The sequence below is a fragment of the Chiloscyllium punctatum genome, chromosome 16, assembly GCF_047496795.1.
Source record: "Chiloscyllium punctatum isolate Juve2018m chromosome 16, sChiPun1.3, whole genome shotgun sequence".
NCBI lineage: Eukaryota > Metazoa > Chordata > Chondrichthyes > Orectolobiformes > Hemiscylliidae > Chiloscyllium > Chiloscyllium punctatum.
This window is the reverse complement of record NC_092754.1, coordinates 40354662-40371709: the sequence shown is the minus strand read 5'-3', so window position 1 is coordinate 40371709 and position 17048 is coordinate 40354662. Positions and strand designations below refer to the sequence as shown.

The 17048-nt window shown below is 45.7% G+C and overlaps 1 protein-coding gene across 4 annotated transcripts in view; it reads left to right on the top strand.

The window, feature by feature from the left end:
- Positions 1-17048, top strand: part of LOC140487167 (endothelin-converting enzyme 1-like) — a 329267-nt gene that overhangs the window by 186944 nt on the left and 125275 nt on the right. For all 4 annotated transcript variants that reach the window (XM_072586786.1, XM_072586787.1, XM_072586788.1 and 1 more), the window contains one exon: positions 11944-12088. In XM_072586786.1, the coding sequence (XP_072442887.1) occupies positions 11944-12088 (145 nt within the window). The remainder of the gene's footprint in view (positions 1-11943; positions 12089-17048) is intronic.

Genomic DNA, 17048 nt, shown 5'->3' with positions numbered 1-17048 from the left:
TGATTGAAGTGAGAGTTGGAAAGAACTTAATTGGAAGGGATGGGAAGTTGGGCTTTCCACTCTGACTGCTCAAAAGTAGGCAGTTGTTTTCAGGAGTGTTTTTCTTTTCCTTGTGTGTCCCAGATGATCCTAAAGGGAGTGACGTTTGGTTCAGTAGAAGGAAGAGACAATACATGGAGCAATGATCACCTGATGCCAAGCGCAAACTGCACTATGCACAGGCATGTTGGCAAACTGAGCTAAAGGCAGACTGAGGAGACACGTTGTTAGAAGGAAGCAAAATGGTTTAATGCCAGCATGAGACTCTGACAGCTGAAGATAGTGCGCCAGAGGAACAAGACAGGATGCAGGAACAAGGTCACAGGGGGAGCAACTTTGGGAGGTGCTATTATCGCTATTAATCCAGAGACCCAGGTAATGTTCTGGGGACCAGGGTACAAATTCTGCCATCGCAGATAGGGGAGTTTGAGTTCAGTAAAGATCTGGAGTTAAGAGTCTACTGATGACCGTTGTTGATTGTTGGAAAAGCCCATCTGGGTCACTGATGTTCTCTCGGGATGGAAACTGCCGTCCTTATCTGGTCTGGCCTACGTGTGACTCCAGACCCACAGCAAAGTGGTTGACTCTTAATTGTCCTTTGCATAATTAGGGATGGGCAATAAATGCTGGCCCAGCCAGCGATGCCCGTATCCCATGAATGAATAAAGCAAAAAAGTGAGGAGCACAGGCTTTTCTGGTTAGCAGCAAGCAGAGGCAGTTCAAGAACCCACTGGAGTTTAGAAGAACGAGAGGTGGCTTGATTGAAATTCTTAGGGCACATCACAGGTTCAATGCAGAAAGGTCATTTCCCCATATGGGATAGAGTGGGACTAGAGGGGATCATCTCAGAATGAGGGATCACCCTTTTAAGCCAGAGATGAGGAGGAATTGCTTCTCTCGGAAGGTTGTAAATCTGTGGAATGCTGTACTGGAGAGGGATGTTGAGGCTGAGTCCTTAAGTATATTCAAGGCTGAGATAGATTTTTAGTCAAGAAGGAAATCAAGGATTGCATTTGGGGTGGGGTGGGGAGAGAGCAGGAAATTGGAGTTGAGGATTATCAGATTTCATTGAATAGCAGAACAGACTCGATGGGCTGAATGGTCTGCTTCTGTTCATATGTCCAATGGAAGCAGAGCAAAACCAGTTCTGCTCGAGCCAAGGATTTCATACCCAAGTCTCCTTTCAGTTTTTTTTAATTGCTATTCAGAATTCCAGACAAACCCATAGCCACAGCCCTATAATTGTTCAATTGTAAGTATGTTTAACATGATTTAATAGCATGCTGATTGTGATTCAGTGGTGACACACTCTCCTCTACATTACAAAGCACACATTAAGTTCCAGTCCAGTGATGTGAGCACCGCACTGCATCCACTTTGTCACTTCAAGTATTTGCCTGGTCGAGCAGACCTTCAGTTCCCCATAGCAACATCTTGACCAATCAAAGTTGGCATTCCTGGTGTGAATTTCAACAAAAACTTGGCAGTTAACTATTCCCTACTGCATTCTCCAAGGCAATGCCTCTACCAATCAGAGTCCAATTTCCAAGCAACCAGCATCCTCTTCTGAAGCAATATCAGATAGAAATTGTTGGTCTCTTTCGGATTTTGCATTCTTGCGATTCTGTCCTGATGAAAGCAGATGGAAACCTTCAAGAGCATGTGCCTTTTCTCAGCAATGCTCAGATTGACATCTCAGTGCACTATTGAGTGCCACATAGTCAGGAGAGTCAGCTGTCGGATGAGATTTCAAACTGAGAAACCCCTTGTAGCCTGTTTTATGACATTTGGCAACTTGGTGAAACAAGGAGCCTTTCCTAAAAATAAAACACATGAGCTGTGCGTCATCATCTTGTTTGTGGGATGATACTGTGCACAGCTGGGCTGCTGGAATTATGTGACTGCCCTTGAGAAGTACTTTCGCTACGAACTGCTTTGGGATGATCTGAGAAGATCCCCTTCCCCTTTGCCCTGTCCTTTTGCCGTGCAACACTGCGGCTGACACTGAGTGCACTGCACACAGAGTGCAACCCTGTCGGAGGTGCTCAGCCTATGAATGTGAGTGGTCTCAGTGCCCCTGCCCGGCAATTTAATAACCTCCACCCAAAATGGATGAACTCGCCATTTCTCATGTTGCCACCGTCTGGGAGCCAAGCTGAGCAATGAGATGAGGCAAAAGGTGTTCTCTGAGGGTCTTCAAATATTGGAACTCAAAAGGGGTGGGTGCTGAGTCCTTGACTGTTTTAAGACAGAGGTAGATAGATTCTTGTTCAGCGAAGGGGTGACAGGCCATTGGGGAGGGATTTGAGGTTACAATCAGATCAGTCACAATCTAATCAAATGGCACACCAGGCTCAAGGGAGCAAGTGGCCTAATACTGCTCCTTGTTCATGGGCTCATGCACAGTGGCTGCCACCAAAAGACCACTGGTTATATTTTAGTAGACAATATCGGCTCTCGGAGATCGCAAGTGTGTGAAAGGTGGTAAGACTTTTATAGATTTTACTAGGTGCACCATAGAAAGCATCCTATCCGGATGCATCCCGGCCTGGTATGGCAACTTCTCTTCCCAAAACCGCAAGAAATTACAGAGTTGTGAACACAGCCCAGTCCATCATGAAAACCAGTCTTCCATCTATTGACTCCATCTATACTTCCCACTGCCTTGGAAAGCAGCCAACAACATCAAAGACCCCCCCACCGCACACCCCCCCCCCCCCCCCCGCCCCCCCACCCTCTTCCAATGGGCAAAGGATACAATAGTTTGAAAACAGGTACCAATAGATTTAAGAATATCTTCCCCGCTGGATTCAGACTTGTGAGTGGACCTCTCATATATTAGAGTTGGTCTTTCTCTGCATCTTCTCTGTGGCTGTAACAGTATCAAAACCGAAATAACTGTGGATGCTGGAAATCAGGGACAAAAACAGACATTGCTGGAAAAACTCAGCAGGTCTGGCAGCATCTGTGGAGAGAAATCAGAGTTAACGTTTCGGGTCCAGCGACCCTGCTTCAGAATTGTAACACTGTATTCTATTCTATTACCCTGATGGACTTATGTAAGGTAATGATTTGCCTCTGATGAACGCAAAACAATACTTTTCACTGCACCTCAGTATGGGTGACAATAATAAAACCAAATGGAAGAATGGAAGAAAATTCTTGAGTGTTTCCCTCACTATTGTTGCATCCTTAACGACCTTTCCAGATTGCTTTTCCATGGTAGGATGATCTGAAAGAGGCCTTCATTTGGTTTAAAAAAAAATAAGCAGGGTGAGCCTTGAAACAATGTTAACATGAACCCCCCCCCCCCGTTACTGCTTCTAAACCCACCTGTCCCCCCGATGGGAGGGGGAGAGGGTGAAGAATTGCCTGTTGAGTTCCTGGTTCAACATTCTAGCCGTGAGATTGGAGATTAATGCGAGCGTGATCCTGAATCGTCCCTTTGGGCCCAATAAAACAACACACAGCGCATGGAATGCAAGTTCAGATTCAGTCATGCCTTTCACTTCGGCAGGAAGTGCAGACTATAGAAAAACAATGAACATTCTGCAGATTGGGCATTGGTATTTCCTATTGTTTACTCACTGGCTCCAGACACAGCCGAGATGCCAAGTGACGAGAACATTGGCATTCGGTCATTCTAACCAGTTGAGGATAAGCAGGAGAAGAAGCCAATGTTTGCTACAAGCCCCACTCCTACAATTCGGCACTTCCCTCAACCCCATAGTCCACTCCTGTTTTTACTTACATTAAGTACTGAGATTTAATGCTAAGTGGGCCAACATTTAGTGTTTTGGGTGCGGTAAGCGGTATATGCATTTGCTTTCACCTTTCAACCTCCTGTAGAACTTGCCCAGAACCTTCTGATAGCACACAACTGGGAGGCAGCAGATCCTACCACTTGCCAAGTTAGTCATTGTTCAGCAATTAAGGTATTTGTTTATAATCAAACTGTGTGCTTTCTGGGATTGATGTGCCAAGGAATACGGAGGAGGGAAGGAACTGGTCACTGGCATCTGGGAGTCTGATGCCTATACCCTATTTATTTAATAAAAGAGCAACCTGAAAACCAAGGACTCAATATTGAATGTAACTCTGGCAGCAGTGTTACCAAAATTAAGAAGTGTAGAGAAGGCCATTTTCCCCATTGTCTCCATGCCAGCTCTTGGAGAGAACTGTCCAGTCACTCTCCCCCTGTGCTGTGTGCCTAGAGCTGTGCAAGTTGTCTCTTTCGAATATTTATCCAGTATCTTCTTGAAAGTTATTATGAAATTTGCTTCCAGCACATCCTTACTCAAAATCATCAGGACTTGTATTATGGAAGTTTATTGCTTTCATCTCCCCTCCAATTCCGTTACTGTTCCCTCAATTCTGTATCCTCTGGTATCTAATCCTCCTACTCGTGGAAAGGGCTGATCCTTAACTGTCCTCATCAATGTGAAGCATCTTTGAAATATACTCTTAACCTGTTGTGCTCTGAGGAGAACCTCCTGTGTTCCCGTAGCCTCTGGATCTAACTGGACTTGTTCATTATCCCCTGATACCATTGTGATCAACTGGATGTGCCACAGACACACACACACACACGCACACTCTATACATCCACACCCCCACACATGCCCACCACAACACATACCCCCCCACACACACACACCTCCACCCACCCCCACGCACACGCACCCATACACCCACCCCGCAACACCCACACACACCCACACACCCACCCAACACACACACCTCCACCCACCCCCACACATACCCCAACACACACACACACACACCCATACACCCACCCACCCCCAAAACACACACACCTCCACCCACTCCCACGCACACCCCAACACACACACACACACACACACCCATACACCCACCCACCCAACACACACATATCCACCCACCCCCACACATACCCCAACACACAAACACACCCATACACCCACCCACCCCAAAACACACACACACCTCCACCCACTCCCACGCAAACCCCAACACACATACACACACACACACGTGAAAAAATAGCTGTGATGGGGTCTTGCCAAGTGTTAAAACTTTAAAATAGTAGAACCACACAAAGTTTAAAAATCACATAATACCAGGCTATAGTCCTTCATCAGGAGCAATGCTCCAGATGCCAGTGTTTCCAATTAAACCTGTTGGACTATAAGCTGGTGTTGTGTGATTTTTAACTTTGTACACCCCAGTCCAACACCGGCATCTCCAAATCAGAACAAAATAAAAGCTGTCAACATCACTCCCCCCAACCATCCCCCTGAAGATTTAACAAACCAGGGACAGAAAGTCAGCCTTGCCGGATGTGGGTTAGCAATTTAAACATTGTAAAAAAACTGGCAGCCTATGTATAATCTGCTTTCCAAGATTAACCGTTGTTGCTCAGATTTCCCAGACCTTGGTAAACTGAAGGGAAAAGTCACAGGTGCCTTTAAAGCAGTGCTTGTGGATTGAGAGCTTGTGGGAATGAGAGGATCTGCTTTCTACTCCGCCCCTCCCAAGTTCACCTTCTTCCTTTTAATAACTCCTTCCCCCATGTTTTGCAAATGGATCCCCTCTTCCAGGAGCTGCAGCCTCTCTCCCCCTTGGTTGCAACCCACTCTGGAGGATTGCTTGCCTGACTGGAAGCCGAGACAGTCGATCAGGATGACATCCAGTCAGGAAGCCTGTCAGAAGTCAACTCTTCCTCAACTAGAAGGAAAAACTGGACCCCCACGTTTCCTGAAATTCCTGGAGAAGCCCAGCAGGTCTGGAGCATCTGAGGAGAAAGAAGCAGCTTGTTTTGAGTCCACTGACCATAGGTCAAGTGCTTTGAGTATAGGGTTCGGGAGGTCATGTTGTGGTTGTACAGTACATTGGTTCGGACACTTTTGAAGTATTGTGTGCAATTCTGGTCTCCCTGCTACAGAAAGGGTTCAGAAAAGATTTACAAGGATGTTTCTGGGATTGGAGGGTTTGAGCTACAGGCTGAGGCTGAATAGGCTGGGACTGTTTTCCCTGGAGCATCGGAGGCTGAGGGGTGACCTTATGGAGGTTTGTAAAATCATTAGGAGCATGGATAGGATAAATAGACAAGGCCTTTTCCTTGGGGTGGGAGAATCCAGAGCTAGAGGTTTAGGGTGAGAGGTGAGAGCTTTAAAAGCAACCCGAAGGAGGGTGGTATGTGTATGAAATGAGCTGCCAGAGGAAGTGGTGGAGGCTGGTACAATTACAACATTTAAAAGGCACCTGGATGGGTATACGGCTAGGAAGGGTTTAGGGGGATATGGGCCGGGTGCTAGCAAATTTAGGATATCTGGTCGGCATGGACAAGTTGGACCAAAGGGTCTGTTTCCATCTTGTACATCTCTATGACTCTCCCTAGGTGCTGCCAGATCTGCTGAGTTTTTCCAGGTGTGTTCCAGAATGTCAGCATCTGCAATCCTTAGTGTTATGACTCCCGTGTTTCTTGCCGGAACCTTTGATCAAGATTATAACCTAACTGTGCTCCCAGCACTGTTTCAATCAAGGTTCAGCCCGTCTCTCCTGTTTCTGTATTGACGTTACTCCTCAAATATCGATCAAACCTGTACCTTGTGCTCGAGCCTTATCCAATAGCCATGCCATCTCTCAGGTATTATGCCCTTAGCATGGATTGTACTGGTTAATGAAATAATTCCTGGAAGCGTGTGCAGTTCAGGCTATGACGTTGTATGCAATGGTCCCTCGAAGGCAATTTATATTTCGGCTGAGTTTGTTCTAATTGAATTAAAGCTGACTTGGACATTGTGTGTGTGTGTGTGTATGTGTGTGTGTGTGTGTGTGTACCGCTTCCAATAACTCCATGTTATCAAATTGCAATGATCCGATCTTATTGTTTATTTCTATATCTGGGCCATCAGGTATCAGACAGGAGCTGATCAGCTAGGGATACCTCATTCTTAATACTGTGGCATATTCCAGTTAACTTCCGTTCTGTAAAATTCCAGTCAGCGATTGTTCTATTACTCGCTTCTGACCTGCAAATGACTTCAATTCATTACGTTCCTTTATTGTTCTTTGACGACCCGGTACAATATTTGGAATATTTGAAGGGTGCAGTACTGGGCAATGACCCTAAATGGTAATGGCTTGTGATAGAATGATTACTAAGCTTAACTGTTTGCCTGCTCAGGCCTGAAACTCCCAGACAATGTTTTTATTTCCCCTCATTCCTTCAAATCTTAGTCTGTTTCCACTGAGGACACTAGCTTTCAGCTCACTCTGTGATGTACACCACCAGGAAAATAAACAAGAGGAAGCCCTTAACTCTATGTTGCAGAAATGCCTTCACCGAGCCTTTTGGGAAATTTGAGCCCCCATAACCTGGATTCTTGTTTAGCATCGATTGGATAATATTCAGGCACAGTAGTCTTGTATTTTGTGCTCGGCCCACTAGCTAGATTTCTGATCACATTGGCGCTTCATGTATTTCTGTGATTACTCCATGCATAGATGTCAACACCAAGTCCCACGTAAGCGAATTGCCCATTTCCAGCTGAAGTTTCCTGGCTGTCTCCCTGATGGTGATATATAGAGTCATACAGCAGTGAAACAGGTCCTTCGGCCCAACTCATCCATGCCAGCCAGTTTTCCTAAACTGAACTAGTCCCATTTGCCTGCCTTTGGTCTCTAAACCTTTCCTATCCATGTACCTGTCCAAATGTCTTCTCAATGTTATGATGTGGAAGTGCCGGTGTTGGACTAGGGTGGACAAAGTTAAAAATCACATAACACCTGATTATAGTCCAACAGTGTCACAACCATCTGATGAAGGAGCAGCGCTCTGAAAGCTAGTGCTTCCAAATAAACCTGTTGGACTATAACCAGGTGTTGTGTGATTTTTAGCTTTTAAATGTTGTAATTGTACCAGCCTCTACCACTCCCTCTGATAGCTTGTCCCATACGTGCACCACCCTCTGTGTGAAAAAATTGCCCCACAGGTCCTTTTAAAATCTTTCCCCTCTCACATTAAACCTATGCCCTCTATTTTTGGATTCCCCTACTCTAGGGAAAAGACCTTTGCTATTCACTCTATCGATGCCCCTCGTGATTTTATAAACCTCTATCAGGTCACCTCTCAGCCTCTAATGTTACAAAAAAGTCCCAGCCTATCCAGCCTCTCCTTATAACTGAAACATGATAAGGACACAATTCTTGTCATCTTGCTATAGGAAGGATGTTATTAAACTGGAAAGGGTGTAAGAAAGATCGATAAGGATGTTACCGAGACTGGAAGGCTTGAGTTGTAAGGAGAGGCTGGATAGACTGGGACTTTTTTGCTTGGAGTTTCGGAGGCTGTGGGGTGACCCAGATCTTGGTTTTAGGAGGTGGGTGTAAAATGAAGTCAGGCTCACTGCTCCCAGAAGCAGGTTGGAGGGGGCCGCCATGTTAGAAGGCAGGCTGTCCAAATCTCCTGACTCTCCTTGGTTTAATAAGCCAAATCTCCTTGGTTTATTAAACAGTGGATGTTCCAGTCCTACTCCCTATGCCAACCCTTGCCAATTCATGCCCTCCATCCACCCATAGAGCTCCCTCTATGCCAATCCATGATTCGTCATCCCAATGACTCTTATAGCCCCTGTGCTAGCGTAATGCCAACTCATCACCTCCAATCCATTTCCACCTGCCCTTTTAAGTGCTGACACCAATTCACTGAGTATTTCCCGTGGGCTATCTCAGGGACCTGGTGGGATGAAATGAAGTTCTAAATATCTGTTATGAAGTTCACTAAAATAGCACATTCAAGAAGTGATTTAAATCTCTTCAAGTACTTTAAACCCTCGTCAGAACATACCGATTTATATTCATAGCCCCTTGTTAAAGACAGCGCATTCTTCAATAACCTCTTTGAGCTGACAATCACAATGTGGACTTACATCCCCACTCCCCCCGGTGATACAGATTGCAGATACTGCTTTAATGGTAACAGTTGGGATTATGTAAGCCCACAGCTATTTAAACCAGCAGAACACTTTGTTTTTCAACTAACAGACACAGGCAAGCAGTTCACCTCAAGTTTTAAAGGGCTGGCCATTTGAGTACATAGAACATTCCAGCGCAGTACAGACCCATCGCCCCTCGATGTTGCACTGACCTGTGAAACCAACTGGAAGCCCATCTAACCTAAACAGTTGCCATTTTTGTCTGTATGACTATCCATATGAGTAGCTCAATTGTTCAACAGACCCATCCAACCTTCAAGGCATTTACAACTTCTCTAAAGACCAGCAAGCCCAAGATGCAGGATTGATCTCTAGTTTAAGTTTAGCTCTGCATTTTCTGCCTCCTGTCAGCAACCGCACTACCCCCTCCCTCCCCCCCCCCCCCGCAACCCTTCCTACTCATGGTTATGACTCAACTAGGATTACCCACCCCCCTGTCACCCTTTCCAACTGGAATTGCCTTCTCTCCCAAGAGTGACTCTCATCTCCACTCCTAGACCAGAGTCTCCCTGACAGCCTCGTATTCCTGGACCCCGCCTCAGGTTTTACAAATGCCTTGATGGGGCAGCTGTGGAAAGGTTGTTTCCCCTTGTGGGAGGGAGTAGGACCAGCGAGGTTCAATCTCAGACTGAGGGGTCATCCATTTAAGACGGAGATAAGGAGGAATTTCTTCTCTTGGAGGGTAGTGAATCTGTGAAATTCTTTACTGCAGAGGGCTGTCATGACTGGTCATTAAGCATATTCAAGACTGAGATAGACAGACTTTTAATCAGGAAGGGAATTGAGGGTTGGGGGAAAGGGCAGGAAAGTGAAGTTGATGGTTATTAGGTTAGATATGATTGTATTGAATGACGGAGCAGACTCGATGGGCTAATGGCATAAGTATGCTTTTTAATCTTATAGGAGGAAAGTAGGCCTCAGATCCCAAGAAGGGAAGCATTTTACTTGAAACACAAGGCCCCCATTTGGCCCATCATCCAATCAGCTTATATGTCAAACAAATCAGGTGTGGGGTTGAAATCTCACTTGATAGACACACAGTGTAATATTATGAATTTTTTTACCTTCTGCTCTCATCGAGCATTCCTATCTTGAAAAAAGGCAGTGCAATGCTGTCAGTGCCACGCATTTAGTAACACAGGGTTCCTGCTGACTGATATCAGAACTGGGATCAATGCGCCATGCTACTTGTTTATATCTGAGAAAGAGCTTATTTTTTAGAAAAAGCCTGCATTCACATATTACTTGCACATCTAGAGGACACCGAAGCTGCTTCAATGTTAATGATGTACTTTTTGAAGTGCACTGCTACTTTAAAAGAATAACAAACAGTGCATGGCAAGCTAGCTAAAACTTCAGTGCGTGAAATGGTGTTTTACAAATGATTTGTAAGGGCTAATATTGGTCAGGTCATTGGTATTGTACATGTTGGATTCTGCAGGATGCCTTGGGATAAATGACAATCGCCAATTCCTATTTGTAGCAGTCCACATTATAAATGGCAGATGGGGAAGGATGTCCATAAGCTGCCTTCGGCAGAAGAGAGCCTCATTCATGAGAGACAGTGAAGGTTTACAACATAACACTTGATAGCTAGTTCCCCTGGTGGGAATTTTCCAGTGGCCTGACAGACGTTATTGTAGCATGGATTGGATTTGTGAGTGTGGGGGCTCTTGTTTCAGCCTCACCTGAAGTATTGTATTCAATTGTTGGCACCCAGCCCAAAAGGATACATGTGCCTTGGATGGGAGTGCAGCATAGAATTGGCAGAATGAGTCTTGGACTGCTGTGGGTTGGATATTTTTAAAGCACTTTCCAAATCCTCGATCTCTACTGACTGGAGGAAGAAGAGCAGCAGGCACATGGGAGGGCCATCACCCCTAATATCTCCTCCATGCCGCACCAAATATATCGCCGTTCCTTCAGTGTCGCTGGGTCAAAGTCCTGGAAATCCCTCCCTAAGGGCATTGTGGGTCCATTTATACTGATTGAACACCAGTGGTTCAGGAAGGCAGCTCACCACCACCTTCCCCAGGGCAGTTAGGGATGGGTACAACCATGTGATGCTCACATTCCCATGAATGAGTAACAGGAAATTATGAAGCCTAAGGATGGATTTTCTGGAGTTTTGAAGTTTAACGAACAAATTGTTCAACCTTTTCAGTGTTGAAGGGACTGTTCCTCCTTGGGAGTCTACATCTAGGGGACTTGGCCAAAAGGATATACATGGGTTTTTCAGGATTCAATAAAATTATTCCATGTGCAAGCAGGACCTGGATAGAGTGGAGATGGAGAAATGGTTGCCATTGGCAGAAGGGACTAGAATTGAAGGGCACCTCCTTGAGGTGAAACACAAAAGCAGGAGTACGAGGAAACCCTGTTTAATGCAGCTTGTGGTTAGGAACTGACTGAATGAAGCAATGAATGATGATTTACTGTCACTTGTACTCTGCAATGAACATCACTGTAAAATACAGTGAGAAGTTTCAATTGTTGCCCCAATCCAGTGCCATTGTGAATAGACTAAGCATAAAAAGATATAGCTGAAAGAGAAGCCATCTTTGTTCTGGCGTCTCTACCATGAGCCCTGAGCAGACTGACCAGTGACACCTGCACTGCCATCCTTCTGCCGCCTTCACCAGACCCACCAGAGTCGCCGTTTTTCAGGGGCCATCTCATCGTCGTTGGGCCCACCTCACCAACAGGCCGTTGATGCCAGGTCCCATGCTGGACCTACACTCACCCGGCAACCACTGGATGACAGTGCTTGAGGGCTTTTCATTCTTGGAATGTGGGCACCGGTTACAAGATCAGCATTTGTTGCCCTGCCTCTTTGTTGTGACCTTTACTTGAAAAAACTGAAATGTGTTTTGTTGCACTAACAGGATCATTCCACCAATACCTTCTTTCTTTTTCTCCCCAGATGACTTTCAGGAAGTCAAGAGACCTAAGGGTCTGCTGGACCAAGCGGACCAATCTTGAGAAATGTCTCCTGGTTCTGACTGCCATCCTGCTGGTGCTGCTGGTGTTGTTCTCCATCATTCTCGCACTCGTCTTTAAATACAAACGTAAGTCCTTGAACTTGGAGTGAACTGATCACAGCCAAGACAGGCGATAGGAAGTAGAAGAGGCCATTCTGCCTCTCAGACCTCGCGTTTGACTGAGCTTGAGCAGGGTAGGCAGCCTTTTTGTGGTGTGGGTTACATTTCACTGTTTTTCTTCCTCATTGAAGGAGTCTGCCATTGAGGAAACTTGAAGAAGGTAAGAGGAGAGAGATTTCAAAAAGACATAAGACAAGAGGCAGGACATTACATTGAGGTTGTACAGGACATTGGTGAGGTCTCTTCTGGAATATCATGTACAGTTCTGGTTATAAGAAGGATATTATTAAGCTGGAGAGGGTTCAGAAGAAATTTACCAGGATGTTGCCAGGTGCGGAAAGTTTGAATTATAAAGAGAGGTTGGATAGGCTGGGATTTCTTTCCACTGGGAGATGACCTGATAGAAGTTTACAAAATAATGAGGGGTATAAATAGAGTTGATGGTCGTTGGTTTTTCCCCTAGGATGGGGAATTTCAAAACCTGGAGGCACATTTTGAAGGTGAGATTTAAAAAAGACATGAAGTGCAAATTTGCTACACAGAGGGTGGTTCTCATGTGGAGTGAATGTCCTGAGGAAGCAGCGGATGTGGTTACCATTACAATGTTTAAGGTCATTTGGATATTTACATGAGTAGGAAAGGTCTGGAGAGATATGGAGCAGACAAGTGGGACTAGTTTAATTTGGGATTATGTTTGGCATGGATTGGTTGAACTGACAGGGTCTGCTTGCGTGCTGTATGACTCTATGACTGCCACAGCAATAAACGTGAACGTCTTCAAAAGAATTTCAAAAGCAATAAATTGATCATTTTACACAAGTAAATAATAGAAATGACCATTGAAACATGCTCAGCGACAAAGTTTTTTTTTTAACAAAGCCAGTTCTTGCTCTTTGGTCAAGAAGGCAGAGAGAGAATCAGCCCCATCATCACATCAGAAGGCTGTGGTAACATCAGATTGCTGTAGTTCAGTTACACTAATACTTCCTGGTGAGGTACACTCTGAGCTGGCCTCAGTCCAATTCACATGAAAGTGGGAGTCAGAGGTGAGATCAGCCCGTTTTCCCTCTGTCCCTCGCGCCCCTTTCTCTCTCCTGTACTCTGAGCCCTTTCCCTCATTCTCTCTGACACTCCTTTGTCTCTCTCTTTCTCCCCTGCCCTAACACCCCTCTCTTTCCCCTCTCCGTTCTTAATCTGCCCCCACCTTTAACTTCAAGGAAGTATTCTACGGGGTTTTGCTGTCCCAGAGTCTCCTCTAACCCTAACCCAGCTCCCCCACTGCGAACGCTTTGTGTTGAAAGCAAAGCAGCCAAGCTCCACCACTGCCACCGCCCCCCCCCCCCCCCCCACCACCTCCCCCCGAAAGATATTGAGGGTAAAGCAGTTGATGTGGTGTATATGGATTTCAGCATGGCGTTTGATAAGGTGCCCCATGATAAACTGTTGGACAAAATACAGAGACATGGGATTGAGGGTGATTTTGCAGTTTGGATCAGAAATTGGCTAGCTTAATGGACTCAGAGGGTGGTGGTTTCTGGGAAATGTTCATCCTCGAGTTCAGTTACTAGTGGTGCATTGTAAGGATCTGTTTTGGAGCCACTGCTGTTTGTCATTTTTATAAATGACCAAGATGAGAGAGTAGAAGGATGGGTTAGTAAATTTGCGGGTGACACTAAGGATGGTGGAGTTGTGGATAGTGCTGAAGGATGTTACAGGTCACAGAGGGACACAGATAAGCTGCAGACCTGGGCTCGGAGGTGGCAAATGGAGTTGAATGTGGAAAAGTGTGAGGTGATTCACTTTGGAAGGAGTAACAAGAATGCAGAGTACTGGGTTAATGGTAAGATTCTTGGTAGTGTAGATGTGCAGAGAGGTATCTCTGTCCATGTACATAGATCCCTGAAAGTTGCCACCCAAGCCGATAGGGTTGTTAAGAAGGCATACAGTGTGTTAGCTTCTATTAGCAGAGGGATTGAGTTTTGGAGCACAATGTCATGCTGCAGCTGTACAAAAATCTGGTGCGGCTGCACTTGGAGTATTGCATACAGTTCTAGTCACTGCATTACAGGAAGGATGTTGAAGCTTTGGAAACAGTGCAGAGGAGATTTACTAGGATGTTGCATGGTATGGAGGGAAAGTCTTATGAGAGGAGGTCTTATGTGGAAAGGCTAAGGGGTTTGAGGCTGTTTTTGTTCGAGAGAAGAAGGTTGAGAAGTGACATAATTGAGACATATAAGACAATCAGAGGGTTAGGTAAGGTGGACTGTGAAGAGACGTTTTCCTCGGGTGGTGATGGCTAGCATGAGGGGACATGACTTTAAATTGAGAGTGATAGATAGGGGGCAGATGTCAGAGATAGTTTCTTTACTCAGAGAGTAGTAGGGGCATGGAATGCCCTGCCTGCAACATTAGTAGACTCACCAACTTTAAGGGCATTTAAATGGTCTTTGGATAAAAATAAGGATGAAAATGGAATAGTGTAGGATAGATCGGCTTCAGATTGGTTTCACAGGTGGATGCAACATCGAGAGTCAAAGGGCCTGTACTGTCCTGGAATGTTCTATGTTCTATATTTCTTTTTCAAAAGTGAAATCAAAGAAAAATTAGCAGGAATGATCCAATGGCTTAACTGTCAATCCCCGCTCACAGTTACAGCCCAACCAGGTGGCACAGGGGCTCAGGGAATAGCACTGCTGCCTCACAGCACCAGGGACTATGGTTCGATTCCCACCTCAGGTGACTGTCTGTGTGGAGTTTGCGCATTCTCCCTGTGTCTGCGTGGGTTTCCTCCGGGTGCTCCGGTTTCCTCCCACAGTCCAAACACATGCAGGTTAGGGTGACTGGCCATGTTAAATTGCCCTAGTGTTCAGGGATGGGTAGGATAGGTGCATTAGTCGGGGTAAATGTAGGGTAATAGGGTAGGGGAATGAGTCTGGGTAGGTTACTCTTCAGAAGGTTGTGTGGACCTGTTGGGCCAAGGGCCTGTTTTCCCACTGTAGGGATTCTATGATCCTTTCTCTCCACCTGATTCTCACTGTTTACTCCCCGTGCTGTGGCTCTCATAACCAGCGACTCCTCCCCAGAGTCTCCCTGAGACACTCCTATTCTCAGGCCTGGCCTCATTGATAGGTCCCAAGCCTCGTACTGTGCTGGGCTCCCCAGGCTTCAGGCCTTGGGCCGTTCTCTTCTGTAGGCCTCGGGCCACCCTTGCTCCTCCAATCAGAGCCTCGTTCTCACCTGCATTTGCTGCTGATAGGCTCGCCATGAGCCTGCTCTTCCAATTGGAAGGACAGCTCCTTGCGGAACTATCCTCTTACCTGTGTGTATGGAACTCTGGCTTCAAATAAAACATAGACACAACCTTTCCCCAAACAATAAACTTTCATTTTACAAGGCTGAATGGATAAAGAGAGAAGATTAAATCCAACCTCAAACCTCAAATTTGTATGAAAAGTACATTTTCCCAATAGATAACACTTGATACATTTATTAGCTTCTGTGTGATGGGAATCTAAAATGGCCACCAGAACATTTCACACTGAAGATGGAGTTTATTTCAGTTAAGTACCCGTGGTTAAGGGTTCTAGAACCAAGGGCTAAATGGACTTAAAATATAGATCAACCATAAGTTAGAAGCACGTGAAGGAAATTGAAGTACAGGGATAGAGCAGGGATAAGGTCCTTTGTTGGATTGCTGTCCGGGGGCTAGCATGGATTTGATGGGCTGAATGGTCTCCTGCTTACTGTTCTGACTCTGTGTTGGGGGATAATGGTGGTACTGATTAGCTTCTCCTGGAGTCCTGGAACTTGGCCAAATGGAAGTGAGAAAGGGTGAAGGAGAAGTGCTGGTAATTTTCGTAGGGATATTTTCAATCGGTTGCTGGTTCAGGAAGCTTAGTGAGAAGTCTATTTTCTTCCTGGATTTGAGTTCATCTCCCACTTGTGTAAAATGGTTAATCAGTCCATTGTGGCAATGAGTCAGTATTGAACATGCTACTGGTGAAACAGGGTCATGTTCTACAGTGTGTATTACCTCATGGTGTCTGGGCTCGTGTGCTGCAGTGGTTGTGTCCCAGTCGCTGAGCCAGGAGAACTGGGTTCAATCCCAGATGGTGTGTCACTATATCACTGAACAAGTTGATTAGAAAATATGTACCTAATGGATTGAATGAACTCTCACTCGCATTTAGTGGAGCAGTACAGTGGCTCAGTGGTTAGCACTGCTGCCTCACAGCACCAGGGACCCGGGTTCAATTCCAGCCTCAGGCAACTGCCTGTGTGGAGTTTGCACATTCTCCCTGTGTCTGCGTGGATTTCCTCTGGGTGCGCCAGTTTCCTCCCACAATCCAAAAGGTATGCAGGTTGGATGAATTGCCCATGCTAAATTGCCCGTGGTGTTCAGGTATATGTAGGTTAGGTGGATCAGCCACGGGAATACAGGGATAGGGAGTACGTCTGGTTGGGATGCTGTTCAGAGGGTCAGTGTGGACTAGATGGGCTGAATGGCCTGCTTCCACACTGTGGGGATTCCATGATGATGAGCAGTGTGAGCAAATTATCAAACTCAAACCTATAAATTCAGTGATTATTACTTTCAGCAACTGACAAAGCAATTAAAAAGACTGAAACTTTTGGGTCTCCCTGTGGAGCTGCTGGCAATACTTGGTGATACATTGTTCATGACAGCAGAGTAAAACTGTGCAGCAGTCTGTTGTGGTTCACTCTGAGATGGATTACTCAGGAGGCAAGCAAAGGGCTGCTTCCCCATTCCCATCACAGGGCTCAGTGAAGAAGCAGAGGAACAGCATCTCAGATACAGAGAGTCACTCGGAAACGTTACTGAAAACAGGTACATCATGTTGAAGATTTTCAGGGTACATCTCAAGAATTCACATTTCAAAGGGAACAGCAATTTATGCCTGGTGCT